Raw genomic sequence first — 23,298 nt, 5'->3', positions numbered from 1 at the left:
CATTGGAAATTTTGCCGTTCAGGTCCTTGTTTGAGAACAAGTTCAACATGTGTGTTTAAAAGTTTAGAAAGGGTCAAATTAAAGTCTTGGTACTGGGATTTTTTTTTTTCCAATCAGATTATATTCAACACTGCAGATTCCGCATTAAAGATAACCAGACGCATATTCTTTTGACCTTGATAAATAGATCCTGCAGTACAAAAACCAGAGGCGGCAAATCCAGGTCCAGAAAGTAAAATCCCAGCCACCGTTTGGCTTTAGCCTCAGGTGCTAATAAGCTGGCTCCCATGGTGCTCGTTTACTTGCTAGGGAGCTAGTAGCCAGAGCCGTATATAGAGACTCAGGGTTTCAGCAGGGTAACAAGATGATTGGTCAACTGCTGGTCACATGATATATGGACGCCATCTTGTTACCCTGCCAAACTCTCTCTATATACGGCTCTGCTAGTAGCTAGCTAGCTAGCACCAGGTGTTAAAGCCAAACTGTGGCATGGATTTTAGTTTCTGGACCTGGATTTGCCACCTCTGACAAAAACACACTTCTTCAAAAATGATCCTACGGTATTATGCCAAATTTCCGCAAAAGTAACCAGACGCATATCCTTTCGACCTTGATTATAGTTCATGCAGTACAAAAACCAGAGGTGGCAAATCCAGGTCCAGAAAGTAAAAACCCTGCTACCGTTTCGTTTAGCCTCAGGTGCTAGTTAGCTAGCTCCCTTGCTAGCTCCCATGGTGCTCATTTATCTGCTAGGGAGCTAGTAGCTTGCTAGCTAGCTAGCACCAGCGGCTAAAGCCGAACTGTGGCAGTGCTTTTTTCTAGATGACCAGTGGTTTTCTTCAAAAATTATCCTAAGGTATTATGCCAAATATCCTTCAAGGATTATCATTTACTTTGATGTAAAGAGAAACTTTCTGGTCTCTTCTAAGCGGACATAAAAATAAAAAAAAGGCCCCTTTGTTTTCACAAGACTAATATGGCGGCTCACACTTTGCGTCATGTCAACTTCCTCCATTGGCGCTTGTTAATAAGAAGGCCGGGCGAGAAGAGGGTTTTGCTTTCACAACATGACCATACATTTCACTCAAGTTGGAGACGTGCACTAAAGGAAAACTGTGAGGAACATAATCACCAAAAACAACAACAAAAGAAAGCAACACAAATGCCTGTTATAAGTATACGCTTTTTAGTCCAATGTGCTGTATACCTAGAAACAAGCCACGTTAATCAACGCAATGCTCAAAGGAGAAAACAAACGTGAAAAGAAATCAAACTTTAAAAAATGCATGGTCGTTGACCACTTTGTATCCCACCGGGCATCATCCTCCAGTTTTCAGTATTTCCAGTATTTTATTTGATTATTTTTACGTCTACGCTGACTTTCTGGACAATCTAAACATGTTTCATAATTGTATTTTTACAGATGATATTTATTTTTGATAGATACCAAGTTCATTTATAAAATCTTTGCCTTTATAATTGCATCACACTGACAGATGTTTCTAATACAGTTGACTCATGCAACTCAATTCACTGAAAAGAAGGGGGAGGGTGTTTAAAACTGACAATGTTGTTGCGTAAGTGTGCACACCCTCTTAGAAATAGAGAGGGGGCTGTACTTACACACATTTGAACTTGTGTTAAATAGAAGTTGGCCACACAATCGCTATTATTTACGTCTCTCATTAACCCAAAATTTGGTCCCACTGTTCTAGTAGGCTTTTACTGCCATATTTGTCATCATGCAGTATTTTAAAGCACAAGCTATTTTTCTTTTATATCCACTATATGTCTGATTCCAAAGTATGACATCACATCCAAATTTCATCTCCTCTTCCAACCAGTGAATAACCCCCCCCCCCCCCCAATAGTTACATTACATTCATTATATGACAGTGTCAATCAAACTGAGCATTATTACATTACTTATAGAATACTATATAATGTAATCTCCCTTTAGCTTTCTAGCACCACCTGCATTCTACACAAATGCCATCTGTTCAAAGGAAACACATTAAAATATCTGTGGCAGCACCGGAGGGGCGACTATGGATCCATAGTCTGACACGGTGGGATACAATTCAGGAGAATATCACATGCAAGTTGGAGGAAATCTGGTGGACAAGGTCAGTAAGGAGGAAGGAGGTTAGATCTGAGCCATCCAATCGGGTGCTCTAAAAACAAACCAAAAAAGTACAAGAGCCAACTCTGCTGGCTCAGCATCCACACACACTGCGTGGGACACAAACATGTAGAGCACAGGGTGGTCCCAAACAAAAGATGGTTTGCGCACATACACAAGCAGTGCAGGAGTAGACGACTCACAACAACAAAAACAGCACACGCGTGTTGTGAGACAATGAGCAAACATCGTCACGTACAGTATGACGACAACAGGAAGTCAACACAACCGACATGCAACAAGACAAGTAGATGCAAAACGCATGGATGGGAAGAATAGTTAATATATACTTTATATATATATTTTTTTGTTTTTTTTAAACCGGGTCTGACGGCCTCAACTCCATGCATGGATTGGTAAACATTCAAGTAAGAGGTATTGAGGTAGATTTATGACTATAAAATGATTTAAAAAAATACTTTTAATCTTGGGAGCTCCAGCAAAATCCAATTTCAAAAGCAATAATTTATCAAACTCCAGTTAATACACTTTAACATCTTAGATATTAAATAGTTTGCCCAAAAACCCATAAAAAGAACAACAAAATATGTTATCCCACTGTATTAAAATAACCATTTGTATTTACACAATACTTTTATAGTATCTTTTTAGATTGGGAATATATGTTTAAAGATCCTTTTAATCCAACATAAAATATTTAAATGCACATTATTTTATTTAGATGTTTCAGTTGAGTTTTTAAATGAACTATAATAATAAAGATAGCACAGTAATACACTAACAGCAGGATTACCATTTTTTTTAATGCCTGCCAATTTCTTTACATTTTAAAATAAGCTTTAAAATTAGTTTCTCATTTAATTTAAATGTATTAAATGTGTGTTTATAACATTAACATTTTTATACCAATACAGTACAAGTATTACACAATTATATTCTAAAGCATCAAATAAAACTATAACGCATATTAAAAAAATGTGTATCAGATTTAGATTATTTAAAATATTGACAAATTGAACAGTGATTTTAAACATTAAAAATAGATTTAAAAAAGATAACTGTTTCCAATTATATATATATTTTTACAATTTAAAAATATTTATTATGCTAATGAAAGTATTAAATAGTAAAAATATATACTAATATCCGGCAAATATACTAAATCCATTTAAAAATAATAAATTATAATAATAATCCCCGAAAATGAGATCATGTAACAGGACGTCTGACACGTAACACCGATGGAGTGTTCCAAAATAGTGGGAGGTTGAATTTGCCAATTGTCGCTTCGGCTGCAGTTGAAGTACTGTATGTGTTCGTAACCATGGCGACATAACACTCAATTTCACGACAACATGATGCAACAGAACGGGGGTGAATACATTTCATTCGAGAACATATGAGAAAATCAAAACCGTGTGTGAATGTCTATGACAAAGGAATACATTTTGGTTAGTAAAGTATCCTCTTCATAAAAACTATAATTAATTTGGACCCCAACTAAACCATTTCCAATGTGAGGATCAACAATCGTGCTAATGCTTTTAGCAAAAACAATGAAACTGAACACTCCCACCTTTTTTAAAAGCACCGCCATCGAATAAATTATCTCAATGCTAACATTTTTAGCACGTTTTTTTTGCCACCTAATGAGATTGAAATAAGACCAGGATCCTTAAATGAAGCAAACCACCGCAGCTCATACTTGAATGTTCACCATCGGTGGAATTAGTTTGAGTTAGCGTCCGTCAAGACACAAACGGGTCGGGTGGGATGCCAGTGGTGAGGATTAGTGGTCGAGTGGTGGGGGTTGTCGGTTTTATGGGGATATGAGCAGAGGGAGACAAACTCACAACCTGAAATGTCACGCCGTGGGTATCACCCTTAGTCCCGCGCTCCTAGCACTCTGAGGAAACAGACAACACATCGACCAATGAGAGGACAGTACACCCGAGCATGGGAGGAGATTTGAAATCCAGCGTGAACAGCAACGAGACAGAAATATGCAAACAAAAAAGCAGAAGAAAAGCAGAAAATTAAAAAATAATGATTCAGAATCTCCAACCCCGCCAAAGAACTCTGATTGGTTTAAATTGTTGATACAGTGCATCCTCCAAAGTGGAATAATTGTAGGGCTGCTCGATTATGAAGAAAATATTCATCACAATTAATTTGGTAATAATTGAAATCACGATTAGGACAATCATTAGTTTTTTGGTACAGAACAAGAAAATGTAAAACAAATATTAAGAAAAAAAAAATTCTTTGAAACGCTATAATTATGCAAGTTCCTTTTGGAACAAGCAAGATTTATTAAATTAGTCATTTTAAAATAGAAAAGGTGCAAATATATAAATTTAAACAACTCAAAAGCAGTATAAATAATATTTTATTTTTGTATACGATTATGCAGATTTTGTAATTGTGGAGTGTAATAATTGAAATTGTAATTGAATTTCGATTAATTGCAAAGCCCTAAATTATTATTTGTAAAACCTTTATCAAAACTCATTTACTCCCAAAAACTTATAAATAAGTTCTATTTTAAATGTTTGAATTGTCCCAAAGGCGTATTTATGTGTTTTTTTATGCTAGAGCATACAGAAGGCTTCGATGCAGCCTCTGAACTGCAGAGAACGGCTGAAGCAATGGTAGTTATTACAAAACGGCCAGCAGGTGGCAGCATAGTATAAGAGATCAACCAGGGCCATGTTGCAAACAAGCTGATTTCCCCACAGTTCTAAACACATTTGTGAATAATGATGAAACTTAGCTATATTCTAATGCTAATTGCTGCAAAACGGAAATAGATAGAAATATACTTTTTTTTTTCCTGATGAAAGAAGAGACTCTAATCTTTCTTTTGGTAGGTTTTTATAGCAATATAACTCAATATTCAGTGGGCCTTGCAAAATCAGTCAAAATCCGGGAGCGAGGGGGGTTGCTTCAGTGAAAACGGCTGGGAGTGAATGAGTTAACGATCCACGCATTCACACATTCCCTCATCATCGAGTGAGTCCCACTTGGGTTGATGCAGTAGTTAGCTATTTTGGGGTGTTTAAATTTAGCGTAGTACAAATGACCTCATCAACCTTATCTACTGTAGATCCAGTCTTCCACATCACGCACTCCTTTCAAGCGCCAGAGTTCACACACGACGTCTTACAATATTGTTCATAATTGAAGCCTTTGAGACAGACAGAAAAAATGTTCCCTGATTTTATTAAACGCTGTGCTGAAATTCTACTCTTAATCATTCAGATAATTAATCACACTTTAGGCTCATTAAGCACAAGTCTCAGTAGATTTATAGACACCTAGTTAGTTAGTGATAGAGCGGATATTTATTTGCAGTAAAAGAGAAAATATTAGTGTCAAAATTTTAAACAAATGTACAAAAATTATAACAAAAATTGTAAATAATTTCAGCAAAGTTTTCTACTGTAAAAACATTTTATTTTATTTATTTATATTAAATTTAAAAATGTAGGGAGTTCCCAGTGTCAGCATCATTTTTCATAAAGTAGAAATTAAAAAAAATCCATAAATAAAAGGTTCTCTGTATATCACAAGTTTTCTACTGTAAAAAAAGTTTTCTTTTATTTATCTATTTATTTTTATTATATCTTTTTTAAATATTATTTAAAACAAATAAAAAAATGTAGGGAATTCCCAGTGTCAGCATCATTTTTCATAAAGTGGATATTTAAATAAATCCATAAATAAAAACTTTTTTTTTTCATTAAGCGACAAAGCATGCGAATATAGCTAAATTGAGGTTTTCGACAGGGTTCGCTTTATAAGATCTTCTGAGACAGTGAAAATTTGTCTGAATAGTAAAAACTGTTACAAATCCTGATGAAAACCCTCAATTCGCTACCTCCGCAAGCATTCCCGCTCAATCAGATTCAGATACGTAAAAAGGCCGATGCCGCTATTTGTCAAAATGCCAAATATCGGCACCGATAATCGGTCTATCCCTACACCTAGCACTACGTTAGTGTTTTCAACTTTGGAGGCTCCACTATGTTTTCAACATTAACGGGGCTGACGTCCCTGAATGCGAGCAGACAGACAAGCAGACTGACAGAGTTCTGACTCACGGCCAGTAGACGGAGCAGCAGCAGCAGCGCTTGTAGGAGAGGAAAGGGCATTGGACAAGGACACGTGACTAGGACTAGAAACATTGGTTACATCCTGGTTCTGGCTGGTGGTGGACGACTGGCGTCTCAGAGCTCCCGCCCCCTGAAAGGAGGTGCCACTCTTGAAGGTGTTGACTACTTCGATCTGCGGGGGAGGAGAGAGCGGGACAGGAGAGGACAAATGGCGGCTCGGGGTGAGCGCGGCGAGGCCAGGGACATCAACAAAGCACAAAATGTCCCGATTGTGACGAGACGAGGCTGAAGGTCAGGGTGTTGCATCATCTCGGCAAAATGCTTTCTGCTCACACTCATTGCTTCTCTGAATGACCTCTAAAACAAATCTATATTTGTTATAACTGTATTTGATTTATCAACCAGAAACCTCCAATTGTAATTTATTTATTTATTAATGTAACCAAATTAAGTGGCAAAAACCTGAAAGGCTAGTAGCGAAGTATAAACCACAACAGTTAAAATAATGTTATATAAGGCATCAATAATGATTTCACTTAATTTTGGCCTCTCTAAAAAGTGTCTATTAAATGTTATTATTTTAAATTGGGATCAAGTCGGGATTTTAAAACTGTCGCTGTCCAAAAAGTCAACCTGTGTCTGTCTGCAGCAGGGTTATATTATAGATTTGGAATTTTCATTTTAGCTGGCATGTTCATTTTAGTTAGCTTTTATTTTATTTTGAGTTTAGTTTTTTTAATTTAGTTAGTTTTAAATCGTTTTCAGGGTGGCTCGGTTAGTTTTTATTATTTAAAAAAAATGCTTAGTTTTAGTATTAGTTTTCATTTTTTTCCCAATGTGTATTACTTGTGCGCAATATTTAATAAACACCATGGTAAAATGAAAAAAGTAACTCATTTCTTACCTTATTTCAGGTGAGTTAAATGAATTAGCAGGCGAGCCGAGCCATTGGAGCCAAAAGTCAACCCCGCAAAATTGTCGCCTTGGAGCGACGTCATCTGAAGGTGCTTTTTATTAGCTGCTGCTCGATGACGTCACTTCTGTGTGACACACGTTCAAACGTTCCGTATGCCGGTTAAATAAATCTACTTAAAATCACATTTAAGATCATCCCCAAAGGCTCATGCTTTAAATTAATGACCAAAGACTAAAACGAAGGGCATTTTCGCTATAATTATAGTTGGTTTTAGTTAGTTTCGTAAACATAAAATGTAGTTTGTTAGTTAAAAAAAATTTTAAAAACATTTTCCTTTTTTTAAATTTAATTTTAGTTTTAGTTTTCGTTAGCTTTCCTTAACTAAAATAACATTGCTGGCATGTATTCTTTTGCATTTTAACGGCTTGTTTAAGTCTGACTGTACAGTGATTCATTTTTCAATGTTACACATTTATTTGAATGTGAGTGTTGAAAAGCAACACAGTTTAATTAATTTAATGTGCGTATACAAATAAGTTTCGACCGTTTTTGCTTGATGAAGCCCCTGCAGGACGTCGACCTTTGTTACCATTGCGATGTGATAGCACCACCCTGAACCATCAGCAACACACAGTGAGATGAAACCATTCGGTACACAACAGTTAGATTGTATTGAATATCACAGTGATAACGGTCTGCAGAGCTCAGGGTCCAAGAAGCATCTTCTTGGGGGTCCACCGGGGCCTTCATTTCCGTACCCCGAGCGAGAGCCGCGTGTCTGTGAACTTAACTCATCTTGAGAGCAAACATTTTTCCGTTGCGGACTAGGGTAATAAAAGTTGAGTGTAATTCAGACTTCATAGGTGACGACGACGTGTAGCTTAAAACTGCGATTGAGCACCCCACCTGAGTCTGAATGCGGTTGAGTCCCCGGAACCAGAGGATCTGGCCTCTCCTCAGCTCCCTCTCCGCGTGGTCGATCTCCTCGTTGTCCTCGTTTAAGTCCTCGTCCGGGAGTTCGTCCTTTTGGCTGAGCTGGCCGGCCCGCCGCAGGAAGCGCAGCTTGCTGTTGGGTACTGTGGCGATCACCTGAGAACCGCAGAGAGGAGCGATGTTTATATTAGAGATAGACCCATATGTTTTTTTTTTTCAGGGGCAATAAATACCGAGGTCGATTATTAGTAGCCAAGGAGGCCGATAACCCATATTTGGAGCCGATATTCATTTTTCCTATTCTTTGTTGTAATGTGTTAAAGCATGTTTATTGACCAACTTTTCAGACGTTTCAAAATGTAGAATTATTATTATTTTTTTAATCTTAGACAATAGACATCCTTTTAAATTTCTAACTAAATGTTCAGGGAGCTCCCAAGGTTATCAGTACATCTTAAAAAGTTAAATGGCAACTCTCTATAGTCTTCTACAGTAAATATTTATTTTCCCGAAATTTTTAAATACCTGAAATCTTACTTTCACATTTCTTTGTTTTAATGTTGAACAAAAACAAAAGGTTCAGAGGGCTCCCAAGGTCAGCAGCATCTCTATAAATGTAACTGAAAACTTAAATAAATAGTTCCCTGAGATTAAAATGATTTTAGATTTATAGCCGGTCTATCCCGAGTTTATATTGTGTGTGTGCAAATAGATGTTAAGTGCAACTAATAAACATGGTTTGATTGATATATTATCCTCGCTGATTTGCTTCGTACGGCATATTATATATATTGGGGGGGAAAAGTCAATCATGTGAAAATAAATTCATGATATAAAAGGTAATCTTTTTTGTGGGGAAAAGGACATAATATTCTAAGTCTTTTCTTTTCCTTTTTTAGATAATTTTGGGTCCTAATGATGAGCACAAGATCACTTTTTTTTGGGATAGGTTTACGGCTATGCTGTTTTTTCCCCCTCCACACCCGTTCACCCAGAAAGTCATTCTATCATGAGAATGAAATCCCATTTTTTGAGAATGAAATTGAAAGAAATATTTGCGGAACAAGTCCTCACATCAGAAATTATATTAAAGTAAAAAAATGTGTATGCTAATGAACTATAAAGCCATATATTTTTTTAGTTTAAATTATTTGTGATAAAAAGGTAGTTAATATCAGGGCTGAAAAAAATTGTAATATAACAGTTCAAGTCATATTTTTATGACAATTTATTTTAGAATTATATTTAAAAAGAAATAAAGATAAAAATTCTTATTTTGAAAGAAAAAAGTACTCACAAGAATTAATTGTTTAATTTTTTTTGTTTTTAATTGTATTTCCGAGATTAAAAAGTAATAATAATAATATAGCAACATTAAACTTAAAAATCCATCAGAAGCTTATTCGACTAAAGTTGTACTTAAAGTCTTAACAATCCAACATTAAAAGTCCAAATTTTGTCTCAATATTATGACGCTCGCTTTGCATGTTCCCAAAACATATTTTTAACTGATATATCCAATGTGAGCTAAATACTGGACATGATCTGTGTTATGGATAGGGGCTTTCCGAATTGATGCGGAGAAATTGTGACGGGTTTTTTGGGTTTGTTCTTTACCTGCCCCCACACGAGCTCCCCCAAGCCGAGGAAAACGCACCACATCCACTTCTCCAGGTCCAGAGGTTGGCAGCTGAATGGCTTCCCTCCAAACTGTACAATTATTATCTAAACATAAAATTAAAAATAACAGGCATACAACAGAACATGTTTAGAATTAGTATACTGTAAGTGTAAATGAAATGATGTTCTTAAAAAGAACTTAACTTAACTTTTAAGAAAAAAAAAAAAAGAAGAACTTAACAAACTCTACAGGCAGTTTTATTTGACTATCAAACAAGTGCGACAATAAGTAGCTTACCTGTACAGCGAAGGTGCCAAAAACGATGGAGCAGAAGATGGGGTTCCTAAAGATGCCGTCAAACACGTTGCGCTCGCCGTGTATCTTGCGAGCGTTGATCTCGTTAAAGAGTTGCATCATGACGAAGGTGTTGAAGATGATGGTGTAGTGCTCCGATGGGGGCGCGTGGAGGGGCGCGTTGCGGCCACTGTCGATGTCGAAGATCTGCTCACCTGTGGAGGAAAGTATAGTGTGAAGTCATGCAAACAAATGTAGTAGACCACTTTAATCTTAGATACTTGACTTTTTTTTTTTTAAATTGCTAAGCGCAGTGTGAAAAAATCTTTAGTTCATACCGACAAAGAGGAGGAGAAAGATGATGATGAGCTGATAGATTCCATGTCCCAGAATGTTCTTGGTCATGGTGCTGGAGATGAGAGGCTTGTTGCGTCCGTACGGCTTCCTCCTGAGCAGGGACTCCGTGGGTGGCTCGGTGGCCAGGGCCAGCGAGGCGAACGTGTCCATGATCAGGTTGACCCAAAGCATCTGCACCGCTTTCAGGGGCGAGTCCTGAGGAGCACCAGAGGAACTTTAAACCATCAACACAAACATACTAACACAAGCTGCCTCGTCATGATCAACATGTCCAATTGCTTTGTGGTTACTTTTATGCTGCTTCACTTGATTTGATCTTATGGAGCAGCCTGTGATATACATTTGTAGCTCAGTAACAGCTCCTTACATGTTATTCTCTTAAATATAAATTAGATACAAATCTGCGAAAAGATATCCATCTTGTTACACCTCAGACTGGTTGCAAGTCAATAACTGCACACAGATAAACAAAGAATCACACTCACACACTTGTTAATGGACCTAACATGTAAGGTAATAAAGAATACAATATTAAAGTCAGATTTTTATAAAAGTGTTAATTTCTGTATAATTTCATAAGAATAAAAATGTCATAATTTATGAGAGTAGAGTCAGATTTGTTGTTTTTTTTTGGAAAAAGAAAATGTCATTATAAACAGATTTTGTTGTAATCTTATGAAAATAACGTTTTACTTTTTTGAGGGGAAAAAGTCATTAGAAAGGATTCATAGTCAATTTTTTTGTCATAACCTTGTTAATAAAGGTAGACGTTTTGGAGGAGAACCAATTATAATCCTATAAAAAGTTAAATTTTTTTGTGAACAAAGTTTTGCTTTTTTCCCTATGATGAAAAAAGTATCTATATTGAATTAATATTACACGAATAAAATCATACAATATAGGATAAATGCAGCATTTTTCAAGATTATTATTTTTTTTTTATTAGAAAATAATCATAGTAAAAAAAAAAGCCAACCCAGAAAAAATAAAGTATGACGTTTTGGAAGTAAAAGAGTCATTATCATAGGAGAAGTTTTATTTTTTGAGAATATAGTTGCAATTTTATTTTTATTTTTTTACAAAGATAAAAGCTTGAGTTTGAGCGTTACATGTCCCCACAAGCGCCCCTTTGCCGCCCAAAAATCAGGAAGAAAATGGGCTAATTCAATTCAAACTTAATACGGCCTGTCACCTGCTTGTATGGGTTTCATCCAGGTACTCAAGCTTCTTCCCACATTCCAAAAACATGCATGTGAGTTTCATTGAAGACTCTTAATTGTTAGTAGGTGTGAATGTGAGTGCGAACGCTTGTTTATATGTGCTGCTGGCGACCGGTACAGACTGTACCATGCTTTTTACCCAATGTCAGCTTGGATCGGCTCCAGCTCACTTGAGATCAGAACAACGACAAGCGCTATAGAAAATGAATGGATAAATGAAGTGGAATAAAACTGCAATGCAGCATACTGACATACTGAGAAGTCTTATCCAGTTACATCCTCACGCATGACAAATAGCTCATCCGTCCGTACCTGAGTGATGCAGGCGCCCGTGAACGCCACGATGACGGCGACCACGTTGACGGTGAGCTGGAACTGGAGGAACTTGGAGATGCTGTCGTAGACGTTGCGGCCCCACATCACTGCCTTGACGATGCTGCTGAAGTTGTCGTCGGTCAGGATGATGTCGGACGCCTCCTTGGCCACGTCGGTGCCGGCGATGCCCTTGGGGAGAAGCGTAGGAAAACCGTTTTACCAAACGTCTATGACAGGGAAGTTCAAACTACTAATTGCAGCCATTTTTTAAGTGGACCGCATCTTACAAAAAGTAAATAGCAAATTATTAAAGTAAAAGTAACATCTGACAAAGCTATTTAAATGTGAATAATCTGTTCCAGACTTCCTTACAAATCGGCACAGTGTCACTTTGTATGACAAAATGGATTATGCCACAGACACAATAGTTTAATAATCCACTGCAGTGATGGTGTGTGTCTTCTGTCCTCCACTAGGTGGAGCTCATCATCTTTACAGGGGCAACCCCACAGACCGCAGAGGTGAAGAAGATACATCTGCAGTTGTGAAGTGAGATCTATCTCAAGGGGGAAAATAGTTTTGGTTACCATGGCGAAGCCGACATCAGCCTTCTTCAGGGCCGGCCCGTCATTGGTCCCGTCGCCTGTCACCGCCACCACCTGCCTCTGCTCCACCATGGTGCTGTCAATAATGCCTGTCACACACACACAGCAACATGTTATTTGTGTCTACACAGTACACTATAAAAGGGCAATTGGACCAAAAGAAAACCAAAAGTGCTGTATGTGAGTTACACTGACATGTATGTATCGCATGTACGGGTTTTATAATGTATGCAGAGCAATGAAAACTCATTATTAAAGGTGACTATGATCTAAATATTGATGTTTTTGGTAGTAATTTCTGCACCAAGGACACAGGATGATGAGTATAACTACAACATGCTAATAAATTCAATTACAATTTCAACTATTACACTCCACAATTACAAAATCGGAATAATCATAAACAAAAATAAATGATTATTAATACTAATTTTGAGTTTTTTAAATCTATATACTTGCACCTTTTTTTAAAATTTAAAATGACTTATTTAGTATATCTTGTTTCGTCCAAAAGGAAGGCGTAATTATTGTGTTTCAAAGAAATGTAATATATCCATCCATCCATCCATTTTCTTAACTGCTTTTCCTCACAAGGGTCGCTGGAGCCTATCCCATCTGGCTTCGGGCAGTAGGCGGGGTACACCCTGAACTGGTTGCCAGCCAATCGCAGGGCACTGAAATTTAATATAACTTAATTTAATATTTTCTTTATAATCCAGCGGCCCTAATACAAAGCAGTGACAATATATGAAAATAAATTATTTTAGCTCCTAATCTGAAATATTGCCAAGGAAAAATGCACAGAAAAATGCCAACTTTGTGCTGTATCATCAATACTGAGCAGTGAATTGGTTTGCAAAATGAATGCATTGTCAATAGTTGTGTTTTTCAAGAATAAAGTAAAAAAATATATTGTTAAATCCAATTCTTGAGAAAAAAATGTTGTTAAGTCAAATTCTTGAGACATTTTTTTTTGTCAAGAAAAGTCAAAATACAAATACCGGTATACAGGAGTGGGATAAAAAAAAAAAAGGCCATACACACAAGAATAAAGTCTTTTTGTTTTGTTTTTTTGTCGCGTTGTATACCGGTAAATGAACTTGGCCGATAATATTAAATAGTGCCGTTTCATGTACAATACTAATTTCTGTGCCAACAAAACACCATTATAGGTGTATAACTGCACCATGCCAAATATTCTATTGGGCTTTTTGAGATGAGCTCGGCCCTTGAAAATAAAATGTTGTGGTTTTTGGAAATCATTTTAGTGCTAAAGGGAAACAAAGAAAAACAAGTGGCCAATCATGTGTTTTATAATAAAGATCAGTGGATTGGTTTGAAAAATTAATGTGGTTAGTTGTGATTTATGATAATAAAGTAAAAAATAAAGTTAAAAGGTCTAATTTGTTTTGAGAAAAGGGTCCAGATATACAAAAGTCTAGTTTTGTATGGTCTCATTTTGTTGCAGGAAAAAGTTGTACAGAACAATACTGAAGTCATATTTTTCCAGAACGAACCCTTTTAGCCCCCTCACTAAAAAGTCTTATTTCTAGAGAAAAAAAGCTGTAACATCCCAAGAATAAAGTCGCCTGGTATAAATGAACTTCGCCCATAATCTTAAATAGTGCGGTTTTGTGTGCCAATGAAACAGCATGACTGCACCATGCCAAATATTGAATTTGGCTTTCTAGGTGTTTTATAATTAATGCAGAGGAATGAAAATTTATGAGTATAAATGAACTTGGCTCTTTTTCTGCGCCAAGGGGGAAAAAAAAACATGATGGCAATGACTTTAGTGTGCTTTTATTTTAAAAGATCAATAAAGAGCAAAGCGAACAAGCTTTTTTTTTGTGTGTAAGTGTTTCCTAATTGCGCCAAGAAAACAGCATGGTGGGCATAACTGTTGCATCGGTGCTATTCTTCCTCCCACCCCGTGATTTCCGCCTAGCAACAAGTGATGTGATCAAGACGAATGCGTATTTACCTTTAACCAGTGTGTGTTTGTCAGTCGGGGAGGATCTGGCCAGGACGCGCAGCTTGGGCCAAACCTTATCAATACGCTCCTGCTCCACCTAAACACAAACGCATTGTGAGTGAGTGATGTTTTGTTTTCTCAGGGTCAACTCTTCCGCTCTCGGGCAGCAGCGTACCTCTCCTTTTTCATTGCGGATCCTCCTGTTGAACTCCTTGCCGTCAATGCAGAGGAAGTCCTCTCCGGGATGGATGATGCCGCACTTGATGGCAATGGCCCTCGCCGTGTTTATGTTGTCGCCCGTCACCATGCGCACGGTGATGCCTGCACGCTGGCACTTCTGAATGGCGTCCGGCACCTACGGAAGTACACAAAAAACAGAGATTTACATTTTTGGGTGGGCATTTAAAGGGGAAGCCCCCCCCCCAAAAAAACCTAACAATAACAAAATCTTGACAATAATATATTCTACACATAGTATTCTGGTTAATATTTGTGTTATATATGAGTTAGGCAGCAAAATCCAACAGTTGTCATCATTATCAGAAGGCAGCCATTTTGCCACTTGCTGTCATGTGAAAATGACATCACAGTTGTTCAGGTGTCAGGTAACAACCAATCACAGCTCGGCTTTAGAAAATAGGTGAGCTGTGATTGGTCGTTGCCTGAGCCCGGAGCAACTGTGATGTCATCTTCAGTCGACAGCAAGTGGCAAAATGGCCGCCACCTGAAATGGATAGAAACGGATGGATTTTTCTTCATAACTCATATTCCACAAATGTAATATTAATCAGAATGTCATGTTTAGACTAGTGAGGTCACATATAACATATTATTGTCAATAAATATTCAAACTTTAAGGTCACAATTTGTTTGGACCATGATCCCATTTGATCCCATCATCAAAGGAAGTCACCTTTAGGCAATTAGTACCTTTTTGAGGGGTGCCAATTACAAGAATCACAGATTTTTCACGTGAAACACAGATCCATTGGAATGTGGATGAGGGAATTCAACCATGTGTTTCTTGTTTATTATACTTGGCAGATCTCCAATGGGAACATTCCCTTCACATGACAGACCGGAACCATTGTCATAAATACAAGTACACCGTGCGCAGTATGCAGTGCACGTAGTTCTTGGGGCGAGCGCTCCACTGCCCGTGTATGATCATGTGATGTGGGACAGCATGGTGCATCCGCTGGGAGATATTATGTATGGAGATTGATGCACGCAAGAAGCCAGCATGTCCTCTTCTCTGGCAAAGGTCAGTGTGGGCGAGCTGCGCTCTCCAAACCCACACATCCACAAACACAGAGGCGGACCGGCGCATACGTTTGACCCGCGAGTCACTTGGGCATGTTTCACATACTTTTCAAGGCATGGAAGCCCGCACTGATATCAGAGAAACCCACCAGCGCAATTATATAGCCGAGCTAAAACAAGCCACTCGTACACAAAAACACAAAAGATTGACGACATACAAAAGAAGCAGTTTACACAGAGTGAACCAACAGTATAATATTTATGTATCATTTGGTCCAACTGGACATTTCACACGCTCACATCTGTTTGTGTCACTCACATGACTTTAACGCTTTGGAGACTTCAAACTAGAAACTGCAATTCCAAATAGAGAAAGTAATTCCTTTATCTAACCAGGCAAAAAAAAAAAGTGAGATTTAAAATCCCTTTTCCAAGAGTGACCTAATGAATTACTGTAAGAACGACAGGCAATCTGATTGGGCGCTTTTAGAGGGTTTAATTTCAGCATCATTATTTGAACATTATTTGCATGTTTTAAATGTTTCCCTCCTCCAACACATCTGATACAAATGATCAGCTCACCAGCAAGTTCTAAAGAAGCCTGTGGAATATTATTATTCCATTTTTCGAACCAAAGAAGTTATTGTTGTTCCACATTTTTCTCATCTACCCAGCTCATATTCTCGCTGTCTTCATGTCCGCTGGTCATAAGAAAGGAATTGTTCAGCAAAAAGCACAACATGGGTACAAAACAAGAGATTTTTTTGGAACAGCAATTACACTCTGCTTGGCCACAATTGTCATAAACTCCAGAGGTTATTCTTCTTTGTATATTTTCTGTTTAGTTTCCCCTTCATCTCAAATTTTCTCAGGGAGCCCTACAGGCTAGCCGGTCATCAAAACGAGCTACCTACAGTTGGGTTAATTGAAAAAGAAGACGAGCGGGGTAGCGAGGGGACGAAAGAGCTGAGGTCTGAGAGTGAGGCGGGCTGTTTGCGAAGAGGGTGAAAAGAAGAGGTTTAATAATTCAACACGGCTTTCCTGTACCTGCACGAAAGACGCCCAACGAGGTCAGATGTCCCACTGCACACAGATAACTTCTTCAAGCACAGCTCTGCTTCTGATCTTCGTCTTGTTCAGAGTCATGTCAAGGGCTGGAACATTACTCCGCTAACTTGTGGGATGTTTTTATTTTTTTCAAGACATGAACTAGTTAACATACTGAAGGTTAAATAAATTTGAGATCAGCCATGATTCATTTCTGCGTGTTCCACTGCTAGGTCAGCTCATCGTTTGATCTATTGCATCACCCGTGGCTCTAAGACCTTTGAAAAAGAGTTTGGGGAGGATGAGTTCGTTGTTTTTGCTTTAGTAACACTTCAAACGATACAAAAAAAATAAGTCAAAGAAAGGACTTCAGACGGTGACATAATAACTTCTATAAAGATAAACAAATAAAAAAGATAAGAAACTGTGAGCAACGCTGACTCGCCGCATGGCAATTCAATTGGCTGCTTCTTAAGTAATGAACGCTGTTAATTGACATGCAGCAATAAAAACACAACTTGAAATATGAGTCCATATACTCTGTTACTTGAAAGCAATTTTCTTCTCAAGGTGCAACACATCCATGGCTCAGTCGTCACAAAAATTCTCTAAACAGTCATCCTTGGACATTTGTGGATTATTGCCCGAGCGTTCAATGCCACAAATATTATTAAATCTTAAGAACATCCTTGGGAGAATCTTAATTGTCACGTGCAGCCTTTTAAAATGAGGAACGGCCCGATTTCTCATTTTGATGTTTGCGGTGGCCTCTTTCAGTGTCTTTTGTTGCATCTGACTTAAGAATATCCCATTTGTGCACCCAGCTCATCTTCTTCTTAGCTATTCTGTATTATTTTGCATTTCCACGAAGCAAAGCAACACTGACGATAACAGCATCAAAGGATGATGCGAGTGAACCGTAACCATGGTTACTGAAATGCACGTGTAAAGTAACTAGCGTGGAACAGCAAGCAGAGACTTTCAGTTTAAAAAGGTAAAACGTGCTGAAATAAAAGTTTGTGTTCTCTGCAGCAGTTCATTGATTTCATAAATGCAACACTAAAAAACAAAAACAAGTTATATATACAGTGTTTCCCTCACTCAAGATGTTCAAATGTTTTTGCGGCTCCAGTTTTTTTTTTTGTGGGACATTTGGCCTAGTGCGCGTATTAACTTAGAACACCCTGAAAAGAACAAAGTGATCGGGAATCTTGCCCTACCTCTGGCCTGACGGGGTCTTCGATGCCGACGATGCAAATGGCCGTCAGGTCGTTGAGGATGTTGTTCTCGTCCTCCCAGTCGGGCTCGGGGTTGCTGGGGAAATCACGGTAGGCCACGCAAATGGTCCTCAGGCCGTCACAGGCCATGGGCTCGATCACCTTCTTCACCATCTCGTCCTTATCCCGTGGACGGAAAACCCGGGGCTCGCCCACCTCGCTCAGGATGTGGTTGCATCTGTATGAAAATGTATCAAAACCTATCAATGGTGTTTAGACATGATATAACTGTAGGCATAGGAAGTACAAGAAATACATGAGTAGTAACTGTATCTTAGTTCATAGATTGTTCATATATGGTTGTCCAAAAGTTAACGGCTGAACTCTGTTGCTAACCAAAACAGCAGCACCAAATCATGAAACAGATTCTGAAATGAAGGAAAGTGTGGCGTCAACTGCATTTAAACAAGTTTGCTGTGGAGTAGTGAAAGGTGATCCTGTACGTTAAACTGTTGACATGTGGTCGCTCCATATTTGTGGGAAATATGCATTTTCATAATATAGTAATGCGAAGAGGGACAGAGCCTTTACGCAAATAGTAAAGAAAACGTTATTAATGCATTCAAACCCCAAAATGTATAAATATGTTTTTTAATACTTTGTCCTTCACTCCCAAAAACATATAATTTTTTTATGTTTTTAACATACAGAAGGCTTTGATGCAGCTTCTGACATGAAGATGTCACTTAAAACAATGGTAGTTATTACAAAAAACGGCCAGCAGGTGGCAGCAGAGTAAAGGGAGATCAGCCAGGGCCAACAAGCTCTTTTTCCCAGTGTTTTTAACAGGTTTATGAATAGTGATGAAACTTAGCTATATTCTAATGCTAATTGCTGCAAAACAGAAACAGATACAAATGTACTTTTGTTTCCTGATGAAAGAAGAGACTCTAATCCTTTTTTTGGGGTAAGTGTCATGTTTTTTTTATAGCAATAGAACACAATTTTCTGTAGGCCTTGCAAAATCAGTCAACATCCAGTAAAACAGCCGGGAGTGAAGGGGGTTGCTTCAGTGAAAATGGCTGGCAGTGAATGAGTTAAGTGGCTACGTGCCAATGCAAAGTAGATGATCTTACTTTGTGTGGATAATTATTAATGAATTAAAATGTTATGTATAGTGGCAGCAAATGTTCCCGTGGACAAACTTGTGCCCACCTCATCCCATCTGCAGTTGACTAGATAATCTTACTTTTTGAGGACGATCTCTGACGCTCCTTTGCTGTACATGCGGAAGCTCCCGTCAGGCAGTTTCACGACGGTGCTCATGGACTTCCGCACTGAGTTGAAGGTGTACACTTTGTAGAGCTTCTCCTCGGGGATCTGGTTCCTGATTGGCTGGTAATCTCGCTTCAGGTTCAGCACCAATCCTAGCAGGCCGCACTCCGTCTTGTTGCCCACCTGTTTCGGCAGGCCGCCTTCCTTATCCGGGGGCTGCGGGGACGCAGAAGAGAGGTTCTGAGATCAAATCAAATGTTCCTGCTTTTCTTTCCCAAGCATCTTGATCAAGAAGTACAACTTCTGTATTATCACACCAAAGCCATGTTGGTTTATGTGAGCATCGTATATTGTTGCAAAGCTCACATTAATCTCCCAGTGACTAAAAATATAGCTGACACAAATAAAGAAATACACAAGCAACGCAGCCTGTCTTCTTTTAATACATGTTCCCTTTCAGCCGGCGCCGAAACACAAATCTCATTAACGTCAACATCGCAGGCACTTCACTGTCGCTTTGCACATTTGCTCGTCTCAAGATCACATTAGGATAGCGAGCAATGCTGTCATTTGCACACATTTATCAAGAAAGCCTGCTTCTACCCTCCTCCTGTTTCTTTGGTGCATTAAAAATGCTCAAGGGTCAGTGTGACCTGCTGCATGCGTAACCATAAAAACAAAATAAATACCTTCTATTTAAAAATAAAATAAGGATTAAGAATTAAAATCAAGGTGTTGCATGATATTGGTGTTCCACTGTTTGTTATAAAACAAGACGTTAAGCTAAAGCTAAGGAAGGTGTCCTTAGCTTAGCATCTTGTCTTTTGCGACCCACTGTTTATTTTACTATTGTTTTTTTACCAAGTTAATAAATTATACCTCTTCTGTTTCACTTTGCTTTGCCAAACCATTAGCACAGTGGTCAAATAGCACAATGCACACCGGTGAATTCAATACAAATAGCAGCAAAGATAATTAAATATAATTTCCCGTTAGTGACTAATTATTCTAATGAATTAAGATATTTTTTATCTTCTGTCTTATGTTAGATTTTGAGCCGGAGGGTCACACTAAGATGTATTTAGACTTTTATTGGTTGCTATCTCCGTTTAAATAAATCATTTCTGAATGGCGTTCGAGGCAAGGAACTACGGGTTATTTTGAGACAGATTTGTGAGTCCCACTAGCTAGCAGCTGGCTAAAAACACACACGACGCAAGTAGGTTATTTTTGGGAAAATCTCAAAATTTGCATTTTTGTCCAAACTGTGTATTTTGGTCAATAACTGAAAACTAATCTCCGCAACATATGCCTGATTTTGTGAAAACACATAATCAACAGTATGAAAGCATTAAAAATATCTTGTAATATACTAAAATAATTTGCAAAATTCTGGGGTTAAGATGAAAATAACATTGAAATGGAATACAATTTGATATAATCTTTTTTGTATTGCTGTACATTTAGTTTCAACATCTTTAGCTAACAAGCTAATAACTAGTACAATATCCTATTGTGTACACTAGTACATAGTAAAAAGTGAAGTGATTTTGTAACCTGTGCCACAAAGCAGCCGGTGTGGATGTGAACAATTGTTCCATCCGTTCATTAGCCGAAGACGGACAGCGTCCCACTACTCTCATTATCGACCACGTAGGAGAGAGCCTTCATCTGTTTTTTTTAACCACACACTCACTGTAAAGTCTTTATCCTGCCGCCCAGCTAAACATGAATCCAATTGGAACAAAAGTGATTGGATTTTTAATAATTGATAACATTTTATGTGATTTCTTGTTTCCATCTCAGCTGGAGCTCCTTGGCTGGTGGCAGCTGCGGGGAGACAGCATGTAAATACGGCCGCGGCGAAATGAATCAACATTCATTATTCTTCCTTCCCGGAAAGTCCAAATATTGAGTTGCTCTTTCTGGAGGCGGCTCGCTCTTCTCTCGACATCCAGTTACCTTTGTGGACTTTATTCCAGCAACTCACTTCATCCGAAGGCCATTAGCAATGAACAAGGGTTGAAATTAATTTTGATGAATTCATTACAGACAAATAGCACATGAAAATAAAATAATATGAATCACATTACACATTTCACAATGCTCAAACTCCACTGTTGTTCCGACACTTTAAAGGGATACTTGACTCCATTTTCAGCAGTAAAACATGAATATTTTGTCCAGAATTAATTTGATAACATTATTTTATTAATTAGAGACAAAATATTATCTTCTAACTGTTGAAAATGGCTCAATGAGTCAATTATCCCTTTAAGTGTTCTGTGTGACCAGCATGTGTTTTTATGTATTAATTTAAAGTTAATGAGTTGGATGATATGATACGAGATTCATTTTGTAGATTTTTAAAACTTCCATCCTGTGTGTAAAACACCACCGAAACCAAAAAAAAGCCATGAAGTCTTCCCGATAAGTACACACAGTTGCGGCAATAGTCGCCTAGCTGTGTGCAAAAGGCGGCAAAATGCAGAATTTTCAACTCAAATGCTGCATGTCTCCGTGAAAGAGGCTTTGTGAGATTGCGCTGAGGTTGAAGGACGTCGGTACTTCCTCGCTGGCAACGAGAGTCCAACGTTGGCACGGCTGGGCTGCCGCTGGCACGTTTCAGGTCCCGCTCGGGCTGAGGACCAGCTGCCCTCTCCCTGGTCTTCGGGTGTCCCCGCGGGCAAGGACATATGCCAGAGGGAGAGCTGGCAACCGGACTTCCTGTTCCACACGGGGATCTCCTTGCTCCACGCCTCCTGTTCCTTCCACTTCTTTTCTTTCTCCTTGGTGATCTTCTCATTCACTCCCCTCCCTCTCAATGACCTTCTTCTCCTCCCTCCATCCCTCTCGCGAATGATACGCAAGCGCTTCGCATGAGTTAGACAGGCCAACTGGGCTGAAGCCGGGAGGTGCGCTGGAGGGCACTGAGGCGCTCTCGTAGTCCACGATGAGGACACACTTGTCACTCGGGTGCGCTCTGACAAACTCCCTCCTCCCCTCCAACAGTATCATGTCACCATCTTGTCTGACACTGCTTGCTCTAGTTCTCCAATTCCTGCTCCCTTTTCTTCCCATTTCAGGCACTTCTATATCTAAAAATATATTTAAATATAGAAGAAAAATGCAATAAAATTATTTTTTCAAACTAAAATGTACACAAAACATAAACATATGACACTTAAAAAAAAAAGCTCAAATAAAAACATAGTGAAACATTCAAGAATGAAAACAAATCAAATTAAGTAAAATTACAAATAAAAAGTTAAAATAAAGTTCAAAATAAAATAAATATTTCATATTTAAGCCTATACATTTAAAGTAAAACGGACCAAAAAATTTCATCATGGTGACACGTTAAAAACATGCAACTGATTTTAAAATAAATACAAATTAAAAAATATATTCATAGCTTTGTACCTTAACTGTTTTATCTGTGCAATTTGATATGCTCTTTCTGCTGTCGTTTATATTACGATTGACACTGTATATATTCGTTTGAGAGGAACATACAGAGAACACCCACATTTCATTCAACACAGACAATGTGGTTCTAAAGTAAAAATAAATAAATAAATAAAAATAATAAATCCCTCCATGAATGGCACAAATGTTCCTAAAGCTCTCTTTAAGGGTTAACAATAAACCCCTGCCACAAAAGACACATCACTGTATCCTTTATGTGTCCGAGCGTTTCCCTCTACTGCAGTCAAAAATAACCTCCCAAGAGATACTTGTAAAACACAAGTGGAATCAGATTGTGTGTAAAAAGAGCAAAAAGACAACTACATAAATATCACTTTCACTGTGAAGAGGCGTTATGGTCCCTGCGGGCCAATCATGAGGACGTCTCTTGCCATTTTGCTGAGAAATATCCGGACTGGCCCAATGTCATTAAAGAGGTTTGTTTACTTTTCCTTTAAGCTCCACTGATTATCGCCAAACAAACCGTGGAAGTAATACCGGCGTTTGCTTCTATATCATAATGGTGCATGATTA

At 38.2% G+C, this 23,298-nt stretch overlaps 1 protein-coding gene across 11 annotated transcripts in view; it reads right to left on the bottom strand.

Moving 5' to 3' along the window:
- Positions 1 to 23,298, bottom strand: part of atp2b2 (ATPase plasma membrane Ca2+ transporting 2) — a 91,594-nt gene that overhangs the window by 5,966 nt on the left and 62,330 nt on the right. For 6 of the 11 annotated variants that reach the window (XM_086086912.1, XM_086086910.1, XM_086086909.1 and 3 more), the window contains 10 exons: positions 19,271 to 19,512; positions 18,025 to 18,259; positions 14,670 to 14,849; positions 14,504 to 14,591; positions 12,502 to 12,608; positions 11,912 to 12,103; positions 10,361 to 10,574; positions 10,026 to 10,237; positions 9,725 to 9,832; positions 8,081 to 8,263 (listed from right to left, as the gene is read on the bottom strand). In XM_086086912.1, coding sequence (XP_085943038.1) covers positions 8,081 to 8,263; positions 9,725 to 9,832; positions 10,026 to 10,237; positions 10,361 to 10,574; positions 11,912 to 12,103; positions 12,502 to 12,608; positions 14,504 to 14,591; positions 14,670 to 14,849; positions 18,025 to 18,259; positions 19,271 to 19,512 — 1,761 coding nt within the window. Of the gene's footprint in view, positions 1 to 3,996; positions 4,050 to 6,246; positions 6,431 to 8,080; positions 8,264 to 9,724; positions 9,833 to 10,025; positions 10,238 to 10,360; positions 10,575 to 11,911; positions 12,104 to 12,501; positions 12,609 to 14,503; positions 14,592 to 14,669; positions 14,850 to 18,024; positions 18,260 to 19,270; positions 19,513 to 23,298 lie in introns of all 11 variants that reach the window. The other 5 variants (XM_086086917.1, XM_086086918.1, XM_086086914.1 and 2 more) reach the window with 5 other exon arrangements.

This window comes from Leptonotus elevatus, chromosome 10 (genome assembly GCF_054856555.1).
Source record: "Leptonotus elevatus isolate MCC_2025b chromosome 10, RoL_Lele_1.0, whole genome shotgun sequence".
In the NCBI taxonomy this organism is placed as follows: domain Eukaryota; kingdom Metazoa; phylum Chordata; class Actinopteri; order Syngnathiformes; family Syngnathidae; genus Leptonotus; species Leptonotus elevatus.
This window is presented reverse-complemented; position numbering and strand designations above follow the sequence as displayed.